This window comes from Salarias fasciatus, chromosome 17 (assembly GCF_902148845.1).
Source record: "Salarias fasciatus chromosome 17, fSalaFa1.1, whole genome shotgun sequence".
In the NCBI taxonomy this organism is placed as follows: Eukaryota; Metazoa; Chordata; class Actinopteri; order Blenniiformes; family Blenniidae; genus Salarias; species Salarias fasciatus.
In genome coordinates, this window is record NC_043761.1 from 12474153 (window position 1) to 12501005 (window position 26853).

The following is a 26853-nucleotide window of genomic DNA, read 5'->3' on the forward strand; positions in this document are numbered from 1 at the left end:
TGCAGAGCTGGCTGGACCCGGCTTGGAGCTGACAGCTAAGCCGCTACCGCGGACGGGAGCCAAGCAGCGATGGCGGCGGCAGAAGGAGAGGAGGACAGTGGTTTGGTTGGTTTGCCAGTTGTAGGAGCGGGCAGCTGAGACTAAACGGCAATAATGGTCTAACGAGGAGAAATCTGGAGAGCCAAACCAGATGGAACGGCCACGGCCACGTGCCTGCCTGGCTCTCTCACGGCTTTGTTAGCCAAACACAGACACGGAGTTACTCCAAAATGAAGATAAAATGAAGGGCGGGATATTGAAATGAGACGGGACTGCGCCGTCTCAAAATCCCTAAGTCTCGGTTTTTTTTTGCCGATTTTTGTCATATTAGATACTGAGTGGATATTTCCCCAGCCTTGGCTCCTCTTTCTCTTCCTGCATTGCCCTCCTCCTCTCGCCATCCTCTCTCTACACCAAACTCCGTCTCTGATTGATATTCAGCACATTTGGTGACTAAGGTTTTCTCCTTCCTCTCTGTACTGAGGGCTTAACTTTAATGAAAGGGGAGAGGTTGATTACATATGGGGAGCAAAAAAACTAGGCCTCCATCTCCAGGGAGGAGCGTAGTAGATGAAATGCTGTGTTGAGTTTTAGTCAACAATGAAAACAGAGGGAGAAAAGGAGAATTGAGGTTTGGGGGTGGGGGGGTGGGGGGGTGGGGGGTGGATCAGACTGCCCTTGGAAGTCAAATTTCCCAGGGTGCTCAAATGTCAGGAATAAAGGACATGAGAAAAGGATAAAAAAAAAAAAAAATATCCATGGTGCTGGCTTCCTGGAGGATTTAGGCAGGTGTATCTGTCAAGAGGACACACACACACACACACACACACACACACACACACACACACACACCTTTCTCTATATATACAGCTCCTTAATCTTTAAGTCCAGCTTGATGCCACACTGGCGAGGAACCAATAGGAGGGGAGCATTCTCCTGGTTTCTTGCCATTTCTTTCAATATGATTTTATAACAGCTGAATTAACAGAACTTGTGGGCAGCAGTAGTGGAGAAGAGGTTAAACAAAACAATGTTGGATCAGAGGTTTTAAGGTTTGAATCCCACTGCTCATAGGTTACTATGATGGTCCTTTTGCATGACCCCTGACCCGAGCATGACCCCATGGTTTTGGCTGTATCACGCCATCAGGGTGTTTCACAGAGGCAGGTGAGGGAGACTGTTCAGAAATGAGGAGGGCATCAGCGCCAACAAGACAGCAGCGCTCATTCCCACAAGGACTCGGCGATCTGTAATGAGCCGACCCAAAGCCGCGACCTAAACCAGCCTGTCACACAAACCTGGAGAAGGCGGTTCCGAGAAGTTTCCCATGCAACGGGACGAGATTCATCCAGTCTGAAGGAACTGGCACAAAGCGGAGTGGGATAACCCAAATCCACCTGCACAACCCTGCAGGGACTTACAAAGAAAAATCAAAGCTCCCACTGCTGCTAAAGACATTCACCAAAGTGGTGTGTGTGATTTTTATCAAACCATTGCAGAAATTGTCATTAAATGTCCCTAAATGTAAACTGGAGGGCAAAATAGCAAGCTTAGAAGTTTGTAAAAAAAAAAAATCTAGAACAAATAAAGTGCAGAGAAAGTGAAGTGAAAGCATCAAAAATACACACACAAAACCAGATTTGAATTCATCTCCATTTACACAAATTCCGCCTCATCCCTTTAAAACAGTGTCTCTAACTGCAGATTGGCAATTACCATTCTGTGTGTGCAGTGGGAAGGAAAAAAAAAACCCCCACCCATAAGCCATTGGGAGAGCTTGTGTAGCAGAGATAAAAATCTACTTATTAAAGTCGGTGTTGAGGATGGGAAAAGAACGGGTGAGGAGGGGAAGTGAGAGAAAAACTGGAGAGTAAGGATAGGTGCACAAGATTACAGATGTTAATTTATCTCCTTCTTTATGCTTCCCTGTCGTCTTTTTCATGCCTCTCGGAGCATTCCTCTGTCTCTCTCCCTCCTTCCATCTCATTTATTTACATTCTCAATCTCGCTCCCTTTTCATCTCTTCCAACACTGTGTGCATGAAGCAGCCGGAGGCGCGCTCCGACGTCTTTATGTCAGGCCGACATACCTGAGAACCCCTTTTAGAGATGTTTACACTGGCATCTGCTTAATGGGCGAGTCAAAGTAATCTAAATTGCAACTCTCTCCGACACCACTGCGGCTACATTAGAGGGTGCATCTATTCGTGTCTGCGAGATGAGTAGGTGGAAGAGCGGAGCAATGGAGGACTGTGCAAATAAACCAAAACAAACTAACAGGTGTACTGAAAGGCGGCCGACGCTTTGCAAGGGACTTAATGCATGGGTGGCTAATCGAATATTCAGAACACAAAGGCGAACAAAAAAATACTATAAATGCTCAATACACTCACCACATGCACTCAAACACACTTTTGAAAGTCAGTCTACAGTAGTCTCAAAAGGTCTCAAAACGCCCACGTGCAAGAAACAACCCCCTCGACGGCATGCTCTTGCATCTGCAGTCCCAGAAGTCTCCCGTGCAGCTCGGCTAAGCCGCGAAGCACGGCCCTGCCCTGCCTGTCTGACTGGCGGCGAGCGTTTACTGCAGGGAGGAAACAAAATGACCCAGTTGTGAGGCAAACTATTCTCCGCAGAGAGAGAGAGAGAGAGAGAGAGGGAGAAGGAGAGGTGGAGGAAAGGGAAAGGTGTGTGGGGGCATTAGTTACCCCGAGAGACCTGCGGCGTGCAGCGATTGGCTGCGGGCGTGCGGGGAGAGGAAGCGGTGAGCGAGGGAGGAGAGGCAGAGGGCTCACCTGCAGTGGTGTGTCCTCTATAGCTGCACACACTCGGCCATAAATCACAGGGACTTGAAGAGGGAGAGGATGCCAGACAGGAAAGGATGGAGGTGTAAGAAGCAAGGCAAAAGTAAAAATGCACACACACCCAAAAAAAAAGCTAAGAAGAAGGAAAAAAAAAAACTGCTGCAAAGTCTGATACAAACTCATTAATCAGTGACATACACTGATTGGTTTTTGATCGCACAAATGCAAGAAAATGAAAGACATATCCTCATACATTTTATGCATCCCAAATAATCAGGACCTGTAATCATGGCTGGAGTTTACAGGAAAACTAAATTATTTAAAAACCGGTGCTTCATGCAATTTCTTCCACCCCCGAACCAGTTTAAGTGTCTTTCTGAGGTACAACAGTATAAATTTGTAGCATGGGAGGCCCTGATGGGAAATTACACTCTGGCAGTGGCAGTATTACTGCTCGCCATCCATCCACTGCGCCATACAGGAACACAGTGTGTGATTAGTTGCTAGACCCTGTATTGATTTTCCACTGCCGGACCACAAATTAACTATGCAGTGATTTGGTGCGAAGGCATAAGCGAACGTATGAGACGAAATTGAAAATATAATTATTACACTTTAATTTTGTTGCGGTTTTAACACTGTTTAGATAAATGCAAAACCCCCATGAGAACCTTAAGATATGTGATACGCAAAAGTAATTACTGCAAAGTGCTGTTTCAGATGCAAAGGAAAAGCATGAGAGGGGGATTCCGAGCTGCTAAGCCACCGGACTAGAAGTTTGCACTCGTCTATGCGTGTCTTTTGAGTGTTTTTCTGTGGTTACATACTTGATAACCAGCAACGGAAGAGAGAGGAGGATAGAGGGGAAGCTTGGGTGTAATTACATAGTTACTCAGTAGCTTGACAGAGACTTCATATGGCTGGAGAATGTTAACAGAGAAGCTAATTAGCTGGCTGAGCAGAGGTGGGCTTTTAGAGCGAGGCAGAGCGAGAAGCGATTCAGGAGCGCTCGTTGCCCGAAGATTATGTTTGTGTAAACGGAGGTGAATCTCAATCGAATGGTCAACTCGACATATAGAAAATGGCAAAACTGAAACCTGCCGAGGGAGTCAGTGAATGTCCAGCGCTGTGATATTTCTTTGTCCCGCGGCGTCGGCTTCTGTGATAACCAGCAAACCGAAGACAGTTTGCCGTCGTCTAAATTGCTTCATGATGCAAGCTCGATGCCTGCTTGGCAAAGGCATCCGAAGTGAGCAGCTTGTAAACACATGCAAGCTGCCAGCTTTTCTCACTGGACAGTGAGACAACATGTTAATTAGAATAGAGACGGTAAAGGAGGAAGAGGAAGGAGGGACGGAATGACGGACGAAACCGTGGGGAGGAGGAAAAGAATGAGGGGGACTTTCTGAGCAGGATTGCTATTATTTGTTGGATTTCACGTGCCGTCATCTTGCCTGGAATCTTCTCAAGGTGAATATTTCACAACACATTTCCCAAGTTTCACAAGGAAATGTTGGTCGAGTGACTTCACTTTGACTTCACTGGCCATCCTAAGAGTCTTATGTTTATGCAACATACTTATCCAAATTACAACAAAGATGATTATAACAAAGAGGATAATTATTGCTTGCTGCTGAAGTCTTTCATCTGAACCAGGGACCATGCAAAAGCAAATAATGATGCACAAATAATCCAAACTGACAAAGTTCATCCCCAAGGTCTGAGAACTCAGTGCTTGAAAAGTCATCTACAAAGAGATTTTGAAAGCGGCGTTGGGTAAATCATTTTTTCGTGATCAAAGCGCCGAGTCCAGATTCTCCTCCAGCCTTTCAATTCGCGTATGTCCTCAGACCTTGACTCATCCTTCTCACGTCAGCATCTTAACCCCGAGCCTGCATCACACGGGAGTCAGCCGAAGTTCAGACTGCCGGGAAAACAGAGAGATCTCAGGCTGAAGTTTGCCATTTCCACTCGCCGACTTCTCTGCTGGGTCAAGCCTTTCAGATCCACGTACACAGTGCGGAGAATAGCCACTCGAATCACTCACAGCTCAATACGCCGCCACATACTGGTACTCCTCTCAGTAGGTGCAGGCTCATGAGAGTGAAATGAACATCAAACTCCATTTCACCGCTCTCACCCTCTCACTTTACCCTTTCTTGACATTCTCTCCATCTCTCCAGCTTTCATCCTTTATTCCTGCTTGCCAATTTTGCCCTCCACACTTTTTCAGCCTCACACTGCCGGACTCTCTCCTTTCTGTGGCTCTTCACCCACGCTCTCCCTGCTTCCCATTTTGGAGGAGTTCGTTGTAAATAATATCAATAATAGTAAAAACTGATCTCTGAAAGCCTCGTGTCTGATTATCTAATTTCTAAAGGAGGCTGAAAAAAACCATTACAAGTAACCCAGCGGCTCAGTTTAATTACGGTTGAATTTAGAGAAATACAACCAAAAGTATACGATCACATGTAGCTCACATCGCAGGAGCCTCCCGTTTGTGAGAAGCAGGAAAGCGATGCAGGAGCTTCAAGGCATCGACTGGTGTTTGTGTGTGCAAACATGGTGGCGCAAACCTGCAGGGATGCGGTTGCCAAGGTTGGTTGTGTGTGTGTGCGTGCGTGCGTGCGTGCGTTTGTGTAGACCTGCTAAGCCCCTGACAGCCCATCAATTATAAAGAAACCTTGAAAAAGGAAGGATAAGGCCGAGCTACAGCTATCGCATCTATAAATACACACCTGAATGACACACCTGAACGCGAACAGCTATTTTTGCATACGGTTACACACACAAGCGCGTGCACGCACACACACACACACAAAGGTTGACAGTCAAGCACAACGAATGCACAGGCAATGTCACCCACTCTATCAGGGCACTTTGTGTTCCTGTTGAGTCAGGCCGCTGCTGACTCGCTCCCGCCTCACCTGAGCATCATGGGATACTTTGTCCGCATCGGAGGAGACTTTCATCAACTAAGCACCCAGATTACCTGCAGTCTGACGCCATTAATTACCCACCAGTCCAAACCATCACCCTTCTACTGCTTCCAGAGTTTGATAGTTTCTCATAACATAATCTGACATAAGCTCAGTAACACTCATCGGAAACTCTGTCCTGATCACAGTTGGCAATAATAAAAGCAGCTTCAGTGCTCAACAATTCCTACTTGTGACAAATGTATCATTTCTCATTAAACTGGTAAAGTTAAATTTCCATAAAAATGTATTTCATCATTACCCATCATCAGCGACACCAAGGGAACTACTAAACTGTCAATAAAGCACGGCAAAATTGAATACGGTTTAAACATAATAGCACCACATGAATCCTGTTTATGAATCCAGTGAACAGTGTTGTCTCTGTTCCCCTGGTAAATTACCTCCTCCTCCCCCCTCTGCTGCTTTTTTTTTAAGCCCCCAAAGCATCAAGTCTCACAACCCAACTGCTCCAAACAATACCCCGATTTCTCTGCATTCCTGTTTCCATCCTATCTTCTCCTCCATTCCTCTCCTCTTTTCTCTTCTCCCTCATCTGCCCCAAACCTTCTCCATAACCAGCCCCATGTGACGGCTAAATCTTCTGCACTGAATACGCCATTCAAGCCAGCTGCCCATTCAAATCACCAGTTTACCAAATGAGAATTTTTTTCTTTCTTTTTTTTTTTTTTTTTTTTTTATAGCAGCACCCAAGCCAGTTCCTACCTTGTTATTCTCTTCCCTGGCTACTACTAATGGACTTCAATTCTCATTAGCTTCCATGACTTCCTGCACAGAATTGACCAGTGCATGCGCGCACACTGATATGCAAATTTGAAACACCAAACAACGTCACCGAATAGTAATCTGGGATGAGGCTTAAGGAAAAGCACTAACCACAAGATCTATTGGGGGGGGGGGGGGAAACTGTCTCGAAGCAATGATGCAAAAAAAGAGCTACAGTGCAGGAGGGTGGAAGAGGCAGAGGGAGGCGACCACAGGCTGATTCTTCTTGACGTGCCTTTCTTTCCCAATAAGAAATCACAGAGCAAAGCTGGGTAATGGACAGAAGTTAACAGAGTGAGACTCTAATATTGCATGTTCAATCAACCTTATAGCTGAGCGGTGGACAGTACCTGTCACCCAATGCCAGCCGACTGTCATCAGATCAGGTCAGCCTAATGCTCACTTCGCTCGCTGTGTCAGCGTATTACCCAACACTGTGTGTGTGCAATGCTCTGATCTTTTCCTGGGAATGAACAACTGAATGAATCTCAATAAACTCTCTCAGATGTGTGTTAATGCCTTCTATACGTCCTATCCAGTGCATGCGGAGCTGCCCGTGCTACCATGGCAACTCATGTCTGAGCATTTTTTTATTTTTTTTTTTTTGCTGTGAGCTGTAGCGCTGGCTGGGGTGAGAGCAAAAAACACACACACACGTGCACACACACACACAGTGCCAAGGCAACTCGCAGGACTGCTGAGGAATACTTAACAGTTGGGGGAACATTGACATTCTGGGAATACCAGCTGAGTGCTGCAGTGGTTGAGACCACTGGCTAGGAGTGAATGGACGGCTGGGTGGGGTTGTAATGGCTACCGGCCAGGCCGATAATAGCAGCGTGCACGCGGGTGTGTGCACCTGTTCCCGAAACAGTGTTGTGTTTATGCCATAACAAGGGAGCCGAGGGGGCCTAAATCATAAACCGCTGTCCGCGCGCGTGCACGCGACGCCCGCCCGCCCGTCCTAAAGCATATTTCATCATTAGCTTTAAGCAGTTAATCCTCTGCTCCACTGACCACGGCTCGGCTCAGCCCATTTCAATAATCTGCATCTGGAGCTAACCAACCCATCATACACACACATGCATAGACAAGCGCGCACACTCATGCAAAACAAGGACGCAATCAACCCGCAGAACATATGGGACTGGTCCAGAGCAATAAATGCCTCAAGGAGATCTCTCAGAGTGAAGGGTGAGCAACACTCCACCAAAGAAAATGTCGCAATAGTTCAGAGTATTTCAGCAATATTATCCTTTTAACAATAAGAACAGTGTTTCTGGTTTAGCTGATTATTTTCACAAAATTGTTTGAGTGTAGCTTTTTAAAGGGTCTGTGATTTTTGGAGACCATTATTAAGCACCACATCTATAGCTCTATTTCCAAAAAAAAAAAGAGTCAACAAGCTTTAAGCTAGTTAGAAAGTAACCATTCTAACTATACAGACACATTACATTGGGAGCAGTGTATTTAGAATATGGTGTTTTATCACAAATGATAAGGTTTGACACACCCCTGTCTCAGATTCTCATTCTACTATCTGCAGATAATCTATGGCGCTAAGAGCAGCCACTTAAAGACTATACTCAATCGCTGGAGTAGAGATGCCACGGAAAGATACAGAAAGAAAAGAATTCTATAGTTGGAAAGGTAATGAGACAGTCGGATCAGGGATGCTGTCTGCAACGTGAAACAGATATTGACAGAGGTTGAGTCAGAAGCGTGAGTTTGACCTTTCTCTCCCAAACAGCAAACATTAACCATTCAGTGTTGGAATTGACCTGTTTTTCCGTCGCGTCGTCTCTCCTGACAACCTTAAATGGCACATCGTTCTGTATCTCGACACCACTTCTGTCTGTCGGAGAGTTACTGCTCTATAAATTACCCTCTATTCACCTTTCTGACGTTCTCCCCATCTCACATGTCAGGCTATCATCCTTTTACCTTCATCGTGACCCGAATCCTTCTGCCTCTTGTTTATAATGCAAAACACGTCGACACATCTAGGAAACACCAGTGTGTGATTTTCAGAGGCCACCTTCGGCAGTGCCAGGTAGAAATTTGTAATATCTAGGACAGTGAAAGGCGTGTGTCAAGAGGTTTTCTGTCCTCACCACCCCTGCATGTTCTGCCTAACATATCCTCTGAGCCACTGTCTACTGTATGTCAAGTTCAAGGTTAGCTGCTCATTGTATTGAGTGCCAATGGTCCCCCGTAGGGAAGGACAGAGGGGAGATGCATTAGCACCTCCGCAGGTGGCCCTCAATCTCATCCCTTCCCTCTTTTCCCTCTCTGCTTCTCCCCTCGACACCCACCCTCTTGTTACCTAGTCCACCAAGGCCCCATGGAGATACCTGGCCGGGCTTTGTCCAACGCAGGGCTCTCTGGGCCATTTGCGCGGGTGTGAATGTTCGGTGATGCATGCGCGTGTGCTTCTTTCAATACATGCAATCGTGTGCAGTGTGTGAGTATCATGCGTTCGTGTAAACCTGACCGTGCAGCTCCCATGTGTCGTACGACCAGATGACCATGAACTGAACCGAGACCCTACGGGGGGTTAAGTCTTTCCCCTTGACCTGCCGGTGTGTGCTGACCTGCAGAAAATGGGTTTAAACCTCACCCAGCCGCAGCCTTTTATCTCCATCGCATCTCCATCTCTTTTCGTAAACCGCCGACCGTCGAACGCACAAACTGACCGACAGACAGCCCGACAAGAGCCATATGGTCCTTTCACTCCCAGTGGCAGGAGGTAGCCATCAAAGAGCTCTCACGGCAACTCCACTCAGCCATGGACACATCGACAGAGGGAGGGAAGGAGATGAAGGGAGAGGGGAAGACGGAAATTATGAGGAGAGAGGGAAGAGGGGCGGAGGATTGTGACAGGAAGTAAATTAATGAGAGGAAGAAAGAACTAGCAGTGAGGCGGGATAGGAAAATATAAAATCATGCATAGAGGTGTACAGAGTGAACTGCTTTTCAAAGATGGTTGATAATTGCTGTGTTTCTCATCCAAACGTAAACTCCGGACTGCCATCTCTGCTTTCCCACACATGCACATATAAACATCTTTCAGGATGACTAACCAACCCACTTACTTCCACCTCACCACAGTGATCTCAAGATTTTACCGGCGAATCGATCACTTTACCGCCATGTGCCTCTCGCTCCCAGAACGCATCCTTCAGTCTTTTTTTGCTTCTGCACTTAGAATTGATGAGGATTTGTAACACATTAGAATAAATAAGACATATATCTCTTCATAATATCCTGTTTTTGTTAAAGTTAAGATACATGACGTGGTAAGTATACATTGTCTTGGTTAAAGAAGAGTTTTTGGGCTTGAGAAAACATTCCGGTAATAGCAGTCTGTATCAGCACATATATACTGCGCCCATGTCCATACTCTGATCTGCGGGGCACACAATATATCAGTGGAATTTACTCTAAACCTCCATTACAATAAACTATTTCTCCAACAAAATTGAATTTAATTCACTCAGCTTCCTCAACGTCATGGTGTCATAAACATGAGCCCGTATAAACGCGGACATTCAGCTCGCACAAACGCCACTCCATTAAAGTCCGTCCACTCCCTCTTTACCGTAATGCTCATATTTATTTGGGGTGATGTGTTAGTCACACAATCATAAATAAAAACCGAATACAACTGAGTGGACGGCGTGCAAAAAGAGAAGACCCGGGAAAAGAGCGAGGGAAGGGAAGGGATGGGGGTGCGTGATGGAACAAGTAAGGTGGAGGAGTGTGTATAAATCAACATCCATTAGCCGAGGGGTTATAAAGTCACTGATGAAGGAGGTGGAGTGAAGCTCAGACTTTTTATTGTCTTGTTGTTGTCTTTTATTGCCTGTGATGTCATCTAATGGTATACGGTTAATGATAGGGGAGGGGAAGGATGTATGTACATGGGAGGGAGGATGGGCTGGTAATGGGGCTGTGTGAGCTCCTGCGCACGCCTGTGTTGACACAGAGTATTGATCACCTTCGGTCAAAGGCTGCGCGGGTCTGCCCCGGCGCTTCGCCTGAATATTCCATATGTGCACAATCAGGACTTCAATCGTTTTGAGACGGGACAAAAAAAGGTCTTCCAGGAATTTAGCTGAAAATGTTGCGATTTCCTCATTAGCTCTTTGTGTTTGTGTGATTTCAAATGATCAAAAATATCATTCTGTTCATTCAGCCAAATGATATCTAAGAAAGATACCGTAAGTAGTTTACTGCTGCGAGGTGTAAGCAGAATTATAACATTTATTCACAAGCGAAATTGTTTTGCTTATTTTGAAAGACAACAATGCCTCCGATACTTCTCATACTCCCTGTTTCATCAGCTTCAGCTAAGCCATTGTATGTTCTCATTATTGCTATTCAAGGCTGAAATGATACAAATAGATGTAAAGTAAACAGACACGATGGGAACACAGTACATATATTGCACACGGAGATAGGTCATGGTCATTTTCACTCATGGTAATGAAAATATCGCCAGCCGTGATGAAGGTTAGTGTTCAATTTACTCTCAAAGTCACGGGGAGCGGACTCGCATGTTGTCTTTGATTACCTCTGCTACAAGGTGCCTCTGACAGGAGCAGCTGGAGCCAGAGGGTCTTCGTGTTAAATCAAGAAGTGAGTATTCAGCAGTTGTTGTATCTTTTCAATATAACTCTATTAGGAGAGAAGTTACATTTTATGATAACCGTGCGGCTTTTAGGAGCAAAGATTTCTTCGCGTCCCTCTAACTTCAGTTGTTGTCGCACCAACTCTGTCTTCCCACCTTCTCACTTCCTTTTATAACATTAATTTCTGGAATACAGTCGATCTCTGTCCAATCTTCCTCCCCCAGCTCAGCCTTCATCTGCTTCCCTCGGTGACTCCATCTCTCCTCTCCTCCTCTCGATGCAACGCCGTCTTCTTGAGTCCTGCGAGGCTCGCCGGCCCAGCCGCCCCCAGAATTAGTCTCAGTCATGGTCTGACAATATATAGTGTGTGCGTGCGTGTGTGTGCAAGGAAGCGGGGTAAAAGTAGAGGAGTCACCAAGTTGTATCACACCTCGCAGCAGTGCATTATCCCATTAGCTCTGAAAGGGGGCTGGTGCATGCGGGAGGGCACGGGGGCACGGGGGGAGTCTGAGGTGGAAGCCACAACACGCAAAAACCCGGCTTATCCAGCGCCGCTCAACTCTGAGGGGACAAATCTTGTTTAGCCAGGAGCTCTGCTGTCACACAGAGTGTGACGTGTTTTTTTTTTTCTTTTTCCAAGGGAGACAGTTTCGGTCAAAGGTGTTCACGTTTTCTATGGGGAACACTCGCCGGCGAAAAGATTTCAAGTCATGTTCTTCAAAGCAGTCGTAAAAACGACTTAGCACATCACTCACATCATTCTAAAGCTGCTAAATCATGAGGAACAACTGACTCTTATAGGGCTTTTTGTACTCATATGGTCCACCTTTAAGCAGTTATTTGATTGGATAGGTAAATTCTGCATTTAATTTTATTCCTTGCCTTTAATTTGCTCCAAGAAACAGATAGGAGAGTGTGTGGAATCGATTCGCAACATGCTGATCTGCGCTGTCTAGCAAGTTTTGCAACATGCTGATGCGTGCTCCAATCTGCCCCAAGGGCTCAGGATTTTCTACCAGTCCAAAGTGAAGGAAAAGTACAGCCGATACTCCTGATACCGGGGTGTATAGAAGCCTGCGTTGTGATATATGGTGCAGTGGATGAGGAGGATGTTGTGAGATATCAGATAGGCTTGGCTGACGGAATAAAACCCCCGGAGGGGCTCTCCTGATCCCTTTTCCTCAAAACACTCACATCTACACAATACTCAGCTTCTCTCCACGGTAAACTACACATTTCCTCCATGCAGTCTCAGTGTTTTTCATTCACACACACACACACACACCTCCACCAAACTGCAAATCCAGCCGACTCAGCTGATTTTCTTGAAAGTCAATCTGCCTCGCTACTACTATCGTACCTCCGATCCAACAGTCCCCAATTCCCAGCCCTGACTCTACAATCTTTAAGACGGAAACCAAATCTGTACTTCTGTAAAGTTATTCACCTCTTCTCGCCAATCAGCATAGATTTCTCCCCCTTACCTTCTTGACCCGTCCACTCTTGGTGCCCACGAAGACCAGCGAGTGGTTCTTGTAGACGTAGGCGATGACGGACGTCATTTTGTCCACCGCGTCGGAGAAGAGAGGCTTGCCGCGCACCATCTCGGACACGCCCAGCGGCGCGTTCATGTCGAGGCCGCAGAAGTCGTCGTCGATGGTCAAGAGCTGCATGGGAAAGGAGAGGAGTGATCAGTAAACCAGTCTGGTTCAGCTAGTTAATTAATAGGTGTAACTGTGCATGATTGTCTGTGTGTGTGTGAGAACCGTGATGGATTTCTAATGTCCCCCAAGGTGTGTTCTGCCTTTATCCCTCTGCTCTGACCCTCGTCTGGATAAGCCAGATAAAGAAGATGGATGGATGAATGGACACTGTTTCCAAATCCAAATTTGAGGCACATTTTTTTGTAAGCAAATACCCAATATGTCTGAAGGAAGATGAATTTGTGATGTCGCACAGTACTGAGTTTATTTTTCCAGATAAACCTTCAACTGACAAATAAACCAGCGAGGAGTGAGCTCAAGATAAATCAGAATAGGAATCAATAAATCACGTCTGCCTATCAGTGCATTTTTATAAGGGACAGATACGGATGGGAGGTTGTCAACAAAAGAGAAATATTTTGCATGCCAAAGAGAATCTGGGAGCATTTATCTGTCTGCGCATCTGCCTGTCCACGCACAGCAAATATGAGAGCGGGCAAGAAAGAGATGAAGATGGGAGAAGACTGCAGTCGGGCTGGAGTTCTGTAATAGCGCCAGAGGCTGCTCTGTCAGGCACAATTCCCCACCGTCCACCCAGTGCAACAGAAACTGCAGAAATGCCAGTGCAGCAGGATATTCAGTGTGAAGCGATTCAAAGTGAACTCAGGGATTTATATATTAAAAAAAAGAAGAAGAAGAAGAAGAAGAAAAAGAACTGCCGCATTATCACTGCAATGCATCTGTATACACAAGAAATGTTCATATAAAGTGAATTAAGGGGAATAGAAATACAGCTCTAGACGGGGTTCATCTGTTATGCTCTCAGTGTGGACACGCTGCTGTGATTTTCTAATTACATGCACATATGTGTGCTTCATGTTTTCAGCCTCCCTGCATTTTGTGTTGGCATGTGCTTCAACCTTTTCCGCGTACATATTCTCGCCGGCCGCTGCGAGCAGAAATGACTTATGGGTTTTGATAAGAGAATAATGGTGCCGCGGATTGGTCATTATTCCGGCTGCACGGACGGATTTGAAACACTTGGTTTTGGACTGAAGCTGCAGCTGCTTGATTAATAGCTTTGCGATGTGTTGCGCTGCTCCGGGAAGAAATGCCATGGCAGGTGACAAAGCACATACATATTTTGAAAACACAAAAACAAGCAGGAATTATATGATATGATGGCTGGAATTTAGAAAAACCGACATCATATTGCACTACTTTATTGAAAAATACCTTCCAAAATGGCTAATGAATTATAAACAGAACAAAATAATTTTTTTAGAAATTATTATGAGTCTTAATAGCTGGTTTCTACCAAGTGAATTAATGAGGCACAGGGGGGTTGAAATGAGACACTCCCTGATTTGATTGAGCTTGAGGGCTAGCGGTTTTCCATCACAGTCCTGAAACATGCATTTGTGGTGAACTGGTTACTGTAAATTGCCTCCAGGTGTAGCTTTCTGTCTCTGCATTGGCCCTGTGATGGACAGGTAACCCATCTTGGTTGCACCCTGCTGTCACTCATAATCAGCCGGGTTCGGCTCCAGTGCCCTGCAACCCTAAGTTTTAATAAAGCCCTATCAAAGATGGATGAAATGACGGGTTCCTCAGGGATATCGCAGCATGCAATCAAACCGTATTGGACTTCTAAAGTTATCTCGTAGTTCAGCTAAAAACATGGAACTGTCTCGGAGGCAGAGCACCTTTTTGTTTATGTCTTTTTTCCATTTGGAGTGCACCCTTTAGGCGAGTCGATAAATCTTCTGAGCAGCAAGCGTCTGTCCACAACCTCTCACTGAAGGCCATCAGAAGCCTCAGACCGAGCCACAGAGGAAATATGGGATCTGCTTTCATTAGACAAATGGAACAAGGCTGCGGAGGCCACAGGCTTCAGGCTATAATGCGGGGGCCATATTGAGTGACTTGAATGATCAATAAAGATGACCTGAATTTGGGTCAAGATCATGCAATAAGGTTGAAAAACAACAGAGAGCTGAAGAAGGGAAAATATCACCGACACCAATACGGGACAGGCGACTGAGGCAGAATGAAATATATGAATATCTGAACAGAACAGAAACATCCAACTCGACAAGCCTCTGTCCCCATTTGCTAGCCTTTCCTCGCCTTTCCCTCATGACCTTTCCAGAATGAGCTGCTGTCAAGAAAGCACTCTCCGCGCTCCGAGGCGGGCGGTAGCTCGCCGCTAGACTAATGGCGCTCCGAGGGTCGTCCCCCCCCCTTCCATTCCTCAATACCAACCAGGAGGGTCGTCTCGTTGTATTCATTCTTATTTGTGGTTCATCTGACAAAAAAAAAAAGGAAACACCCTCTTCATGTCATCATGACTGATAAAGAATGTTCGTCATTACTCAGGTTCAAAGGTTAACAGGGTCTAGAGAAGGAAAGCAGAGTGCTTTGTAGTATTTAAGCTGACTGAATGAAGGGTTTCATCCATGCAAAAGGATCATCATTAAAAAATAATAAATCATGTCATGACGGTGTTTTAGGAAAGAGTGCAAAGGGATGTTTCCACGTGTGTTTTCTCATTTCTCGCCAGTCGCACAGGCTGTAATATCCCCGCTGGTTGCCAATCACCACCATCTCTGTCCTCAGTAGTGCAATCTAATGAAATATACTTTTTTTTTTTTTTTTTTTTCTGGCAGCCCTTTCAGGAAGGAGACACGTTTTCATTATGCCACCTCCAAAAACATGACATTCGTAGTTAAGATGCCAGCGACGTCTCCAGTCAGAATACCAAATGGTATCAGTGTAGCCTTTGGCGTTGTCTGACAGCGAGACTCTGCTGTCACCGCTTCTATCATGTCTTATGCCCCCCTTTTCTTCCTTCCATCCCACTTCATTAAGGCCCTTTTCACACTTTAATGCATTTTCTGTTCGCCATTTCTATCTTCAATACAAGTGGCCGTGACTTTCTCAGATGTTGTGCTGAAAGCAACGTATTTTATTTTCACTTTTCACATGATTTTTGCAAACAGTGAGGAAGGATCATGGCTTCCATTCAGATGCATATTTTAAACAAATCATTATTATTGAATTACCGATATACGACTAATTAAAAGCTGTGGAGCCTTTCGAAAGAGGTGAAACTACCAATACAAGCTCATTCCTTGTCCCTGCCTGGCAGGTATTTCAGCTGGCGTCCCGCGGCGCCGCGGCAGAGGAGAAAGATGGAGGGTTCCTCCCCGAAGACGGAGGGACAAGAGAGCAGAGTCTCCGTATTTGGACACGGGCCAGGCGCCGAGGCAGAATCAGGTCACTCTCAGCCGTATCCATCGCTCTGCTTCTGTCTGCCTGCCAGCACAAGCACAAAGAGAGCTCTCTTCTGGACTGAGCGAGGGGGGGGATCAGCAGATACAGACTGGAGGAGAAAAAAAAAAAAAAAAAAGGGAGAGGGGGCAGTGGGCGCGCGCGAAAGCGAGAGAGTTGCTCAATGCGATTAGCGGGGGATTGAAAGAGATCCGCTCTCCGACGCTCTCTGATGTATAGCCTAATCTGGGCTTGCACTGTTGTGAGGGCCCGTCCCATTGGCTGCAAGTTCACTAAGTTAATGACACACGTTAAACCGGCGAGACGCTTCGCTCGGCGTCACCGAAGAGATCAATTCCAGGCATTTTTGAGTTTTTCCTCTTTTAGTTGCAATTACTACACCAGCGTGAGATGATCAGTGGCTTTATTCACCGATCAATGATATCTCTCTTCTGAGTTCTTTATTGTAGCTTGTTTTACTGGACTTATCGTGACTACGCGGGGAAAATGTCCTCTTGTGAAGAAATAATGAAATCCAATGATAAATGTAGTTGTGTAATTAGCCGCTTGAACATCCAGTATTCCCCCTCTGCCGCGCCGTGCGAAATGACTACCCTGCCAGGATGATTGTTGGCACAAGAGAATCATGTCATGGCTAAGTGGATTTGCAGTGTTTCTTTAAAGATATAATGGTAATGTTTGTTCTCGCTATCGCAAAACAGACTCCTGTCACTCTGCAGAAAAATGCAAACGTGGAAATTATTTAATTACTAGACTTGTTCAAATCACTGATGTATTTTAGTTATTTTTAATAATATACTACAATAGCAGACAAATTAGACAACATGTGATTGACATCAATTGTATAATAATGCCTTTAAAAAAAAGAAATTAGTGAGAGTTATTTTGTAGAGTGGCTGCTTTTCAAGGTTGAAATTAAAATATTTCGAGAATAACTTCATTATTTATTAGAATTACAGCCGCAGCTCCAAAACAAGATAAAATTATGCACAATGTATCTGAAAATATCCGAATTCAGAATGTAGGGTTGAGTAGATCAATATCAATATAGGACGATATCACTATTTTTGTTAATGCACAGTAAAATAAATCAAATTCTTCCTCTCAAAGTCAACTTGGCAGCAGAAGTGCAAGTTAAGTCAACGCGAATCTGTTGCTGATGGTTTGAGTTCAGCGCCGTTTGTCGCTGTTAGAAAGCGTCCACAGGGCATCCACACAGAGGAAGCGCTTCTGTTTTTCAACGTTCCGACTGAATCACACTCAAAATTCTGTCTGAGAGCAACAACGTCGACGTGGACTACAAGAGCTGTCACCGACAGGACTTAACTTCTCAGCTGTGTGGCACCCTGGGGATTGTTTTGAAAACCAGTCACAATGATAAGGACTGAAAAGCGAACTAAATATAAATATATATATTTGTCTATGGCTGAATCTGCAGGGTTGGCAGTCATGCCATCTCAGGGAACTTATCTCTGTATCTGTGCAGTTATATAACAAAAAGTGGGAATCGACGGAGAGAATTTAATGCTCTACCATTAAAACACCTGGAGAGTTGGTGTGTACAGCGGAAAACCACTTCTGAAGGTGTGACCGCAGAAAAACGTTGAATTATGTGAACCGCTTGCAGGATTTGATAAGCCTGTATTTTTTTATATTTTGTAAACTCGTGTTTGTGGATGCTGCTGAAGTGTTGTTATCAGCATGTATTTACATGATTAGCATAGTTTTTATGCTGTTTAGCTGAGCTTTACATCTGTCCTTAGATTATCAAAGGATCTCAACCATTAAGGAGACATTTACTGAATTTATCATTTACACTCATGGGATTTGTTAACAGATATTTCCAACATAACAGTGTTTAATAGACAATAACAACTACGTTTTATATATGTAATCAAAATCAGTTGGAAAAAAATGTTGAGCCACTTAAAATGAATGAAATCGCACATACGGTTTCAAGAGTTGTGTGTTTGGTAATTGCTATTAATTGTAATGTAATTCATTACAGTGCTCTGACTGGCTGTTTCAGTCACTGTATTATGGTGGAAGAAGTGGAATAAAGGCTCCCGGTCCAGTCGGTGTTGTGAGGCGGAGGCCAGCCAGCGAGCAGCACGGCGAAGGAAGCAAGAGACACTTGTTTAATCACAGAATAATGATATTGTGATGGATTCTGACCTTTAGCAAGTGGTATCATGTATGGAGATTTAATTAGCGAGCCAGCCAGCGAGCAGGACGGCGGATATGTGGATGGAGAGGGGTGAAGTGGGGAGGGGAGGAGGGGGAGTGAGGGATGGTGGGGCAGTGTGGATGTCCTTAATGAATCCACTAGCCTTTCGCTTCCTGAGGATGTGGAGTAGACTGACTCATCATCATCATCAGCAGCAGCAGCAGCAGCAGCAGCCAGTTACTGATTACGCTCCGAAATCAGGGCGGAGGAGGGATGAAGATGACGACACGCCGTTCAGAGGTTGGTCAAACACGAGAGAGAGGCGTAGCACGGAAAAGTGAGCATCGGGTGAAAACAATGTAACGCAGAGAGGGCTGCTTTCAAGTGGAGGATGAAACGAAGCGGGGACGAGGCGCGTGTGTTGATGGGCTGCGAGGGAGATCAAGGAAAAGGACTCAAAGAAACAGCGGCGGCCATGTAGAATAATCTAATTAATTGCAGCGAATTCAGAATGTGAAGTCGATAGCACATGACAAATGTGAAAGAATAGCCCGTGGCATGTTAGTTAATGACATGTAATTAATGATCATTAGCAGGAGGGATGAGGGGATGACCGGAGCCTGTCAGAGGCTTAGAGACGACCTTGTAATTTTCCCCGTCCGCGTTTGGCAATGGCGGCAGCGGCGGGGTGCTTAAAGGAGGCATTGTGCAGAGAACTAAAGGAGAACAGGCTTAAAGGATGCGAGAAGCAGCGGCAGGAAGTGTTTTAAAAAAAAAAAGAACACGAGGGGAAGGACAGGTAAGAGGAGCAAAGAGTGGCACAGGAAGCAAGTAATGAATCAGGGATGGGAGAGAAGAAGAGCGGCGGCTGAATTTATTGCAGTCCCGCTGTTTTGTTGTTCTGTTTTTTTCTGCTGACATAGTGAACACGGAGGGAACAGGCAGCGGGCTTTTTTTTATAGGTCACATGCCACTTCACAATGATCTATGGATGCAGGCCCTTTGCAGACTTATACTGTTGAGCACGCATTATGCGGCTCAGCCAAGCATGGCCATTTGGGGAGGAGAGGATGCACACACACACCCACTTCCGTGCACGGACACACACATTTATTCTCTCCATCCCGTCTTTCTTTAGCCTTTCTGCGCATTCCCCCCCTCTTCCTTCTTGACTTCAATTCGTGTCTCTCTCACACTAAAAGTGAAAACCACTTGGAGCTGTTTAAAGCATCAAAGGTCGACGAGGAGTGAAGTGTTTTCAATATGTTCCTGACCCGCTCTGGTCCTCGCACATTCACACATTCACTGCGATGAAAAGAAAACTCCTTCATCAAAGTGTGAAGTCACAAACCTCACCGGTTTAACTGCCCGGTGGTCAAAAACTAATAAGTCCGGTCTGATAGTCATGGAGACGACGCTGAAGGCAACCTTCAGATGTTCAAATCGAACCTGGGAATCAGGAACTAATGAGATTAAATTGGCCAGATTGAGTATTTCAGAATCTGCTGATTTTAAAGAAACTGAAAAATTCTGTTAAAGTTTGCAGAAATCATTTGAAAAGAAGCAATGACCCATGGAGCTATAATTCAGATGAGTCTGATTCATAATGTCAAAAATAGCAAAGCGTCATTAATAATCAATACAATGGAGGAGGTCTAATGGTGTTTCCAGTCACTCTTTGCATCCCTCGGTACTGACTGAGCCCTGTTTAAAGGCCGCAGCGTTGTTTGGAACCACGCTCGTCCATTAATTACCACAGTACCAGCTGCTGATGGCTCATTCAAACAGGATAACGCTTCGATCATCTCCTCCTGGTTTCCTAAACGTGAAAACGACTTCGCTGGAATCAAACGGACTCGAAAGCCACAAGATCTGTTTCTATCACCGTGTTGAACCGAATGAGGCCAACAGTGTGAGTCCAGGAATTCAAACCGGCGACGCTCTGCTTCCACGATACCAAAACCCACCAGACGAAGCTTCCCAAACATCAAATTGCTCTCATTATCACTTACAACGCAGTTTTAAGAAGAACACTTGTTGCGGAATTGTCAAAACCGTAACTAATAAGGGATGAAATCAATGAATCATAACACTGTGTCTTAAATACAGTTAATATTCATGACTGCAAACCAGGAGGATCCAGAGGGGCTGCTGCACAAGTGAGAACAGATTGTGTGTTATGGTTTTCGTACATCTGCTTCTGGAGAGAAAATGCTTAGTTCTATTCACATTGGGCCTGAATGTGTTTCCATATCAAAAATGTGTGAATCCATGTGTGTGTGTGTGTATATGTGTGTGTGTGTGTGTGTGTCTTCACGTTAGGCCATACAGCCAGACTACTCTAATGAGCCTGGGGGCTGTTCATCTTCTCTCTAATTGGAGGAAAAACACATCATGTTCAAAATACGACAGAATTTCAAAGAGCCAGAAGAAGAAGAAGAGGGAAAAAAAAAAAAAAAAAGTGTAGGAGAAAGCGAGAACCGGGGAACGTGGCGTGAAAGAGAGAGAAAATGCTGAACGATGAAGAGGGAGAGATAAAGGGCCATGCCCTTAATGCAAGGAGCCTTCTCATCTAAGTTTCTTCTCACAATAACAACCAACAGTGACAAGCCGGAAACCATTTAGAAGAATCTAATGATCACGTCCGTTTGTCACTCTTTTTTTTTTTTTTTTCCCCTTCCCCCGACTGCAACTGGACACTGACCATTACAATTTATAATCCTGCCTTCATGGCTCCGAGCTCAGAAAATGCATTTCGTTGTCAAAAAAATAAATAAATGAAAGTGTAATATGCTATTAGGATTTTTTTTTTCTCCAACTGAGTCTTTGAGTGAGTTTAACACATATTGCATTATTCATTTTAAAGTTATTGGTCCTTTTCACAGGACAAAAATGCCGGTTTGCACCCAATTCAGGTGCCATTTAATTGGTCACTCGAATCTGAAAACGTTCCGCACACAGAGCAGAAATTGGACATCACACGTCCACCCAGTAACGCTTTGATACAATATTCAAGCTGAATTTTGTATTTTCACTCAAAAAACAACCCGTCTCTATTAAGTCTTTAACATTTTCCCCCCCGAGGAGAGGGAGAGAGCGGGCAAGCTTGTGTAAGAAATGTGTAAGAGTTGTAACTGAGTGAGTAAGACTTTTTATTTTTGATATTTATGTGGTTATATGAGCCCTCAATTAGCGTCTTCTCAGGGCAGGAATCCAAAAAAAAAAGATGCTTGCATCCCGAGATTTGAGGATTAGATAAAAAATCTATCCATCTTCTACAACTATCCCACTTGCAGGAGGACATTGGAACTATTCTCAGTTGAAATGCACGTTTCTGGACTGTGAGAGGAAGGAAATCCCTAAAAAAAAACTCATATTCGCACTGCAAGAACAAGCAAACTCTGCACAGACTAAAACTACAAGCACACAACAGATCATCTTACCGCATGTTGTCTGTGAACGCCTTTAAATCTGACTGCACTGGCTCTCGCGTGATGTGAACGACATTTTTGCGAAACAATTTGCTATTGCCATGACTGCATGAAGAAGTCTTCTAAACTCCACTACGTCCATTTGACCAGCAGCCATGCTTACAAGTGTGCTGGCCCATGTGTGTGTGTATGTGTGTGTGTGTGTGTCACAGCTCATCTATCTCCTGCAGAGCCCACCGTCACTTGTTCAGCAGGCTCTAATTTATGCGCTGGCAGTGGCGCATGCTGAAATGGCATCATTCCTCAGCGCTAACCCCGGCGTGCTCCCTCACACTTCCTTTCCCTGCTGACAGCTCCACCCCAGGCATGATTTATCAGGCCCTCGAGCAGCAGACAAAGGCGCCCTGGCACGTGTGCGGTGCCAGAGACAGATTAATAGATAAACACGGCGATTTCAGAACCAAACACTGGAGAGGGTCAACTTCATGATGTCAGCGCGCACTGCATGAGGAAAGGTCAGATAGCGTGGTCCCGGCAGCGAGACAGTGACATTTATGTTCCTGAAATATGATCGAGGCCAATTCATCAAGTCACTTCGAGAAGTTTTCGCAGCTATAACTTTGGATAATGATGGCGAATGGATATTAGCGAGGAAAATGAAAAGGTTTCCACCATCATTTTGACTGAGGATATTACATATCTTCTGTGAAGATGTAATATATTACGCCAGGTTGATTGATAGATAGATTGGAGACAAAGCTGCGGTGCTTAAAACAGGATGAAGCACTTATATTTATGTTCACAATGCAACTTATAGGTTGGACAGAAAGGGACACAGTGTGTGTGTGTGTTTGCGGTTAGCATTGTTATTGTCCCTACTTCAGTACAAAACCACCACTGCCCCAGGTTTTTGTAACTGTTCCATTAGAGAGCTTTATTTTTGTCCTTCCAAATTAATTTTTGGCCCCACACTTGTGTGTCTAGCAAGCATTCACTAATAGCCCACATGTGAGGCATTTTCGAGGGGCTCTGGAAATTGTAGCATCTCCCCAATTAGTCATCCGCTCACTTTTGCAATTTACGTCTACCTAATAATACGCGTTTCTTGCTTACAGTAGTCACTTTGTCACATTTATTTTCATGTGCAAATAAAGAAAAGCTTTTCCTGAAAGCAGCCGTTGTGCGTAATTCATTTTCTTTGCCGCTCACCTGTCAGTTTCAGTGATGAGCTGCACTGTTTAAAAAGACGGTACAATGTTTTGCACTTGGAGTGAATGTGCTTCAGAACCACAATTCTCTGGATCATCAATGCAACGTGCAAAAATAATTAGCATACGGCTTCATTTTGACTGATCTTTGCACACAAAACAGACATCCTCACCGCGGTTTTTAACTTAACCCATCATCCGCACTGCAGGCTACAGAATGATTGATTTCGCCATGGCTGCTATGTAAAAGAGGACGGGAACTCACAAATGCACGAGGATCAAGGTAATTTTCTATTTCTTCAGGTTCACAGCTTGCATTAATAATGTTATGTGAGATGAAGAAGACAAAAAAAAAATGCTCGCATGAAGCAGCTTTGGCTGCTTGTGAAGGTGGTCTAAACACGAAACACCCAATTTAACCTTGTTTTTTATGTGCACAAAGTGAGAAATCAAATGAACTGAATCACTGAATTTGTAATGCTGTTATGGAGAATGGAATTATGGTAATTTGGCTGAGCTTTCAGCTGCATTGTTTAAAGGGTGAGCGGATTAAAAGAGGCAGTGGATGGTTAACATCTCATCGTAATGGGATGGAGCATGAACCCACCCAAGAACACAGTGTTCCTGTGGCCCTCCTGCAGCGCACCCGGGCTCATTATAGTAACATGGGGACGGGCCTTCAAATCCAATATTCCTCAAGAGAAAGTCACCTGTAATGTCCTTCACATGAGATCATACTGAAACAAGAAGCTGTCAGTGATGTGTTTTTCTGAATGTAGTGTTGCGCCTTTTTAAAAAAAATGAGCCAACTGGATCGATTTTCTCAGTTGGAAATCCACAATTTGAGCTGTTAGTGATCACATTGCTGCAATAAATCTAATATATAGTATAGGATACTGTGTGTAATTTCACAGGCTCAGTATTTTCAGACTAATAAAAAAAAAAAAATCTACCGCCAGATTTGCACTGTTAGCATTGGGAGTGTTTGTTCCTAAAGTCCTAATTGTGTGTGTCATTAAATCGCACACCTGCAAAGTCAAAGTGTGGTACTCACCGCACTGCTGCAGGGAATGTCTTTGACTTTCAGCCAGGCCAGGTCCAGCGTGCCCTCCCCCTTGTAGCAGGACTGCAGCCTCTCCTTGATTTTCTCGTTGATCTTTCGCAGAGAGAAAACGCAGAGCGCCGAGTCCTGGAAGGCCTTGCGCGGACGTCTCTTTTGTCCTTTCGAGAACACGGCGAACAGGACGTCGTCTTCCGGCGCCACGTCCAGCGAGCGCGCCAGGATTGCGCCCGCTTTGGACAGGTACGCAGCCTCGAGCAGTCGGTACTCCACATTTCCACTGATGCATCCAATGGGCACCTCCACGTAGGAGTTAAATGCTGTGTCCGCCTTGCAGAGGCGGACGATCTTGGACGTGTAGACCTGCTCCCGACCGGCGGAGGACGACCCGGTGGTCGGTCCGCCTCCCATTTCGGGCTGCAAAGTCAAAAAGTAGACAAAGTTCCCACTGGCAAAGCCGTAAATGTAGTATATGTCAAAGTCGGGGATGACGGTGAAAGTATCTGAGGGGATTTTAATCATGGAGGCCACAAACTCATCATGGAAGACATACGCAAACATGCCATCCTCCTCTGAGTTTCTGGCTAACTTTCGACTGGAGATGGTCGGGAAGTACTCTGGCTTGCCGTCCACCGCCGTGGCCACAAACAACATGTCCGGAGAGGCGTTGCTGTACGAAACGATGACGCCGAACACAGAGCCGCTCTCGTTGACACCAGAGAGGTAGTGCTCCTTCTTGTGAAAGGGCTCCCCTAGTTTGAAGAGGTCATCTAAACGGAGGAGCTTGCAGATGCCCTGGTAGAGGCTGCCGCAGGCCAGCAGCCGGTTCTCGCGGTAGTCCATCAAAAGCATCTTGTTGACGTTGTTGGTGAGCGTCAGCGGCTCGCTGCAGGGCTGCACGATGCGCGGCGGGTAGCACTTGCGGTTGTCTTCGTCCGGGCCCGTCTCGTGCGAGACCAGGACCTCCAAACCCGGAGACAGTTTGTAAATGCGATTGACGGCCCCCAGGTAAACGTTGCCGTTGCGATAGTCCACCGCCAAGTGGTTAAATGTCCACTCCGGGTTCTCGGCGTGAAACGACGCGTACTCCTCCTCCTCCTGAAGCAACGCTGTGATCACCTGGGAGCCGGCACTGTGGGCCTGTGGCGCTTGAACCACCGTCTGAGATGTCACAGGAAGCACCAGACTAGGCAGGAAGCAGCATACAAAAAAATAGGTCCGTGTTCTGGTGAAGGATGTCATGGCTGTGCTCGGGGTTGGGACTGGTGAGGAGCGGGACGGAGGCACAGTCCAGTACTGTCGGCCAGTCGGGATCAAGTTTCTCTCCAGATGGAGGACATTGTGTACCTGAAGAGAGAAGAAAGAGAACAAAATAAACACCAGAATAGAAAGACTTTTGAACCATCCAGTTACTGCGGTGCAGGCGATGAGGGATCCACACGACGCGCACAAAGACTCTATTACGTGATCTATGTTCTAATTTTATCTGGCACAGATTAGAGCAGAACATACTAATAAGTAAAACAGGTGAAGAGGCCAAACGCTTGAGACTCCAGAGCAAACTATAATTGGCGAAGAATTGGGCTACAGAGAAAAAAGAAGCGAGAAATGAGGCTGAGATAGAGCCGAGGATCAAAAAGGCAGCTCCGAAGAGAAAGAGGACAAAAAGGGAGGACCAATGCATTGTCTCAAAGGAGATGATCAGCATGGCTCCGCACCGTCTCTCTGCATGGACCGCTGTCTCTCGACGCCCCTCTTTGCCTTTCTCCTCTCAACACCATGCAACTAATTGATTCTCCCCCTGGAGTAGCGATTTGCATGCTTTGGCGATTTCTCCTTTCTCCCAAAAGGGCAGCTCACCTGCTGACACTGCCAGCACAGAGGAAAAGCACCTTCTTTCTCCCTCTTTAACATACCTGCACACATGTGCATGTGCACACAGTTCATGGGCAAAAGAGGAACAATTAGGGAGGAAATGCAAGTGGTTGCAGAAAAGAGCTTCCCTGTGGTCCGGCGGTCATTTGCACACGCTCAGCATTATGCATAAAGCCATAACAAACACTACGAAAATACATTAATGGTAAAAATGCCGCATATAGAGGATGGATCTTTGCTGTCAAAGCACATAAAAACACAACAGCAGTGATTATCAAATAGAAATACGAGCATATTCTCTAGTGGCTTACAGGAGATGGGATGTGCAAACTCTACATGAATCTTCGGCTTATTATACCTCGCTAGTGGCAACCTGGGTACTGTGATTATTGCTGTCTGCCTGTACAAAAACACCATAATACATAACCAGTGTTGTCAGCGTTAAACACACAGAGGAGGCCAAATGTCAGCGTGAAATACACATGAAATAATCAGCTGTTTATACAGTCAAAAATGTCAAAAGGAGGCTCGAAAAGCAACCGACATGAAAACCAATTTGAACAAGTGTACATATTTGGAGAATGATGTAGCAATATGTAAAAATAGCACAAGTAATAGCAACGTCTTTTCTTATCGAATTGACTTTATAGCAGCCAGTGAGGCAGTGCGTGAGAGATACGGGGTGACGACAGGGATAACTTTGAAGTGCCACTCATGGCAAAGTTATTCCAGAGCTTGTCTGTCTCACTTAATGCAAATCTTCTTCACAAAAACAGACCGTTTTACTGAACAGTGCTCACAGTACAAAAAAAAAAGACATTTGGAAGTAAAGCATAAATTTGGAAAATTTCAAAATTGACATAAGAGGGTGTATC

The 26853-nt window shown here is 45.3% G+C and overlaps 1 protein-coding gene across 2 annotated transcripts in view; it reads right to left on the reverse strand.

Moving 5' to 3' along the window:
• Window positions 1-26853, reverse strand: part of plxna4 (plexin A4) — a 203057-nt gene that overhangs the window by 155926 nt on the left and 20278 nt on the right. For both annotated transcript variants that reach the window (XM_030113595.1, XM_030113596.1), the window contains exons 2-3: window positions 24098-25450; window positions 12725-12907 (exon numbers count right to left, since the gene is read on the reverse strand). In XM_030113595.1, the coding sequence (XP_029969455.1) occupies window positions 12725-12907; window positions 24098-25345 (1431 nt within the window). In that variant the 5' untranslated portion in view covers window positions 25346-25450. The remainder of the gene's footprint in view (window positions 1-12724; window positions 12908-24097; window positions 25451-26853) is intronic.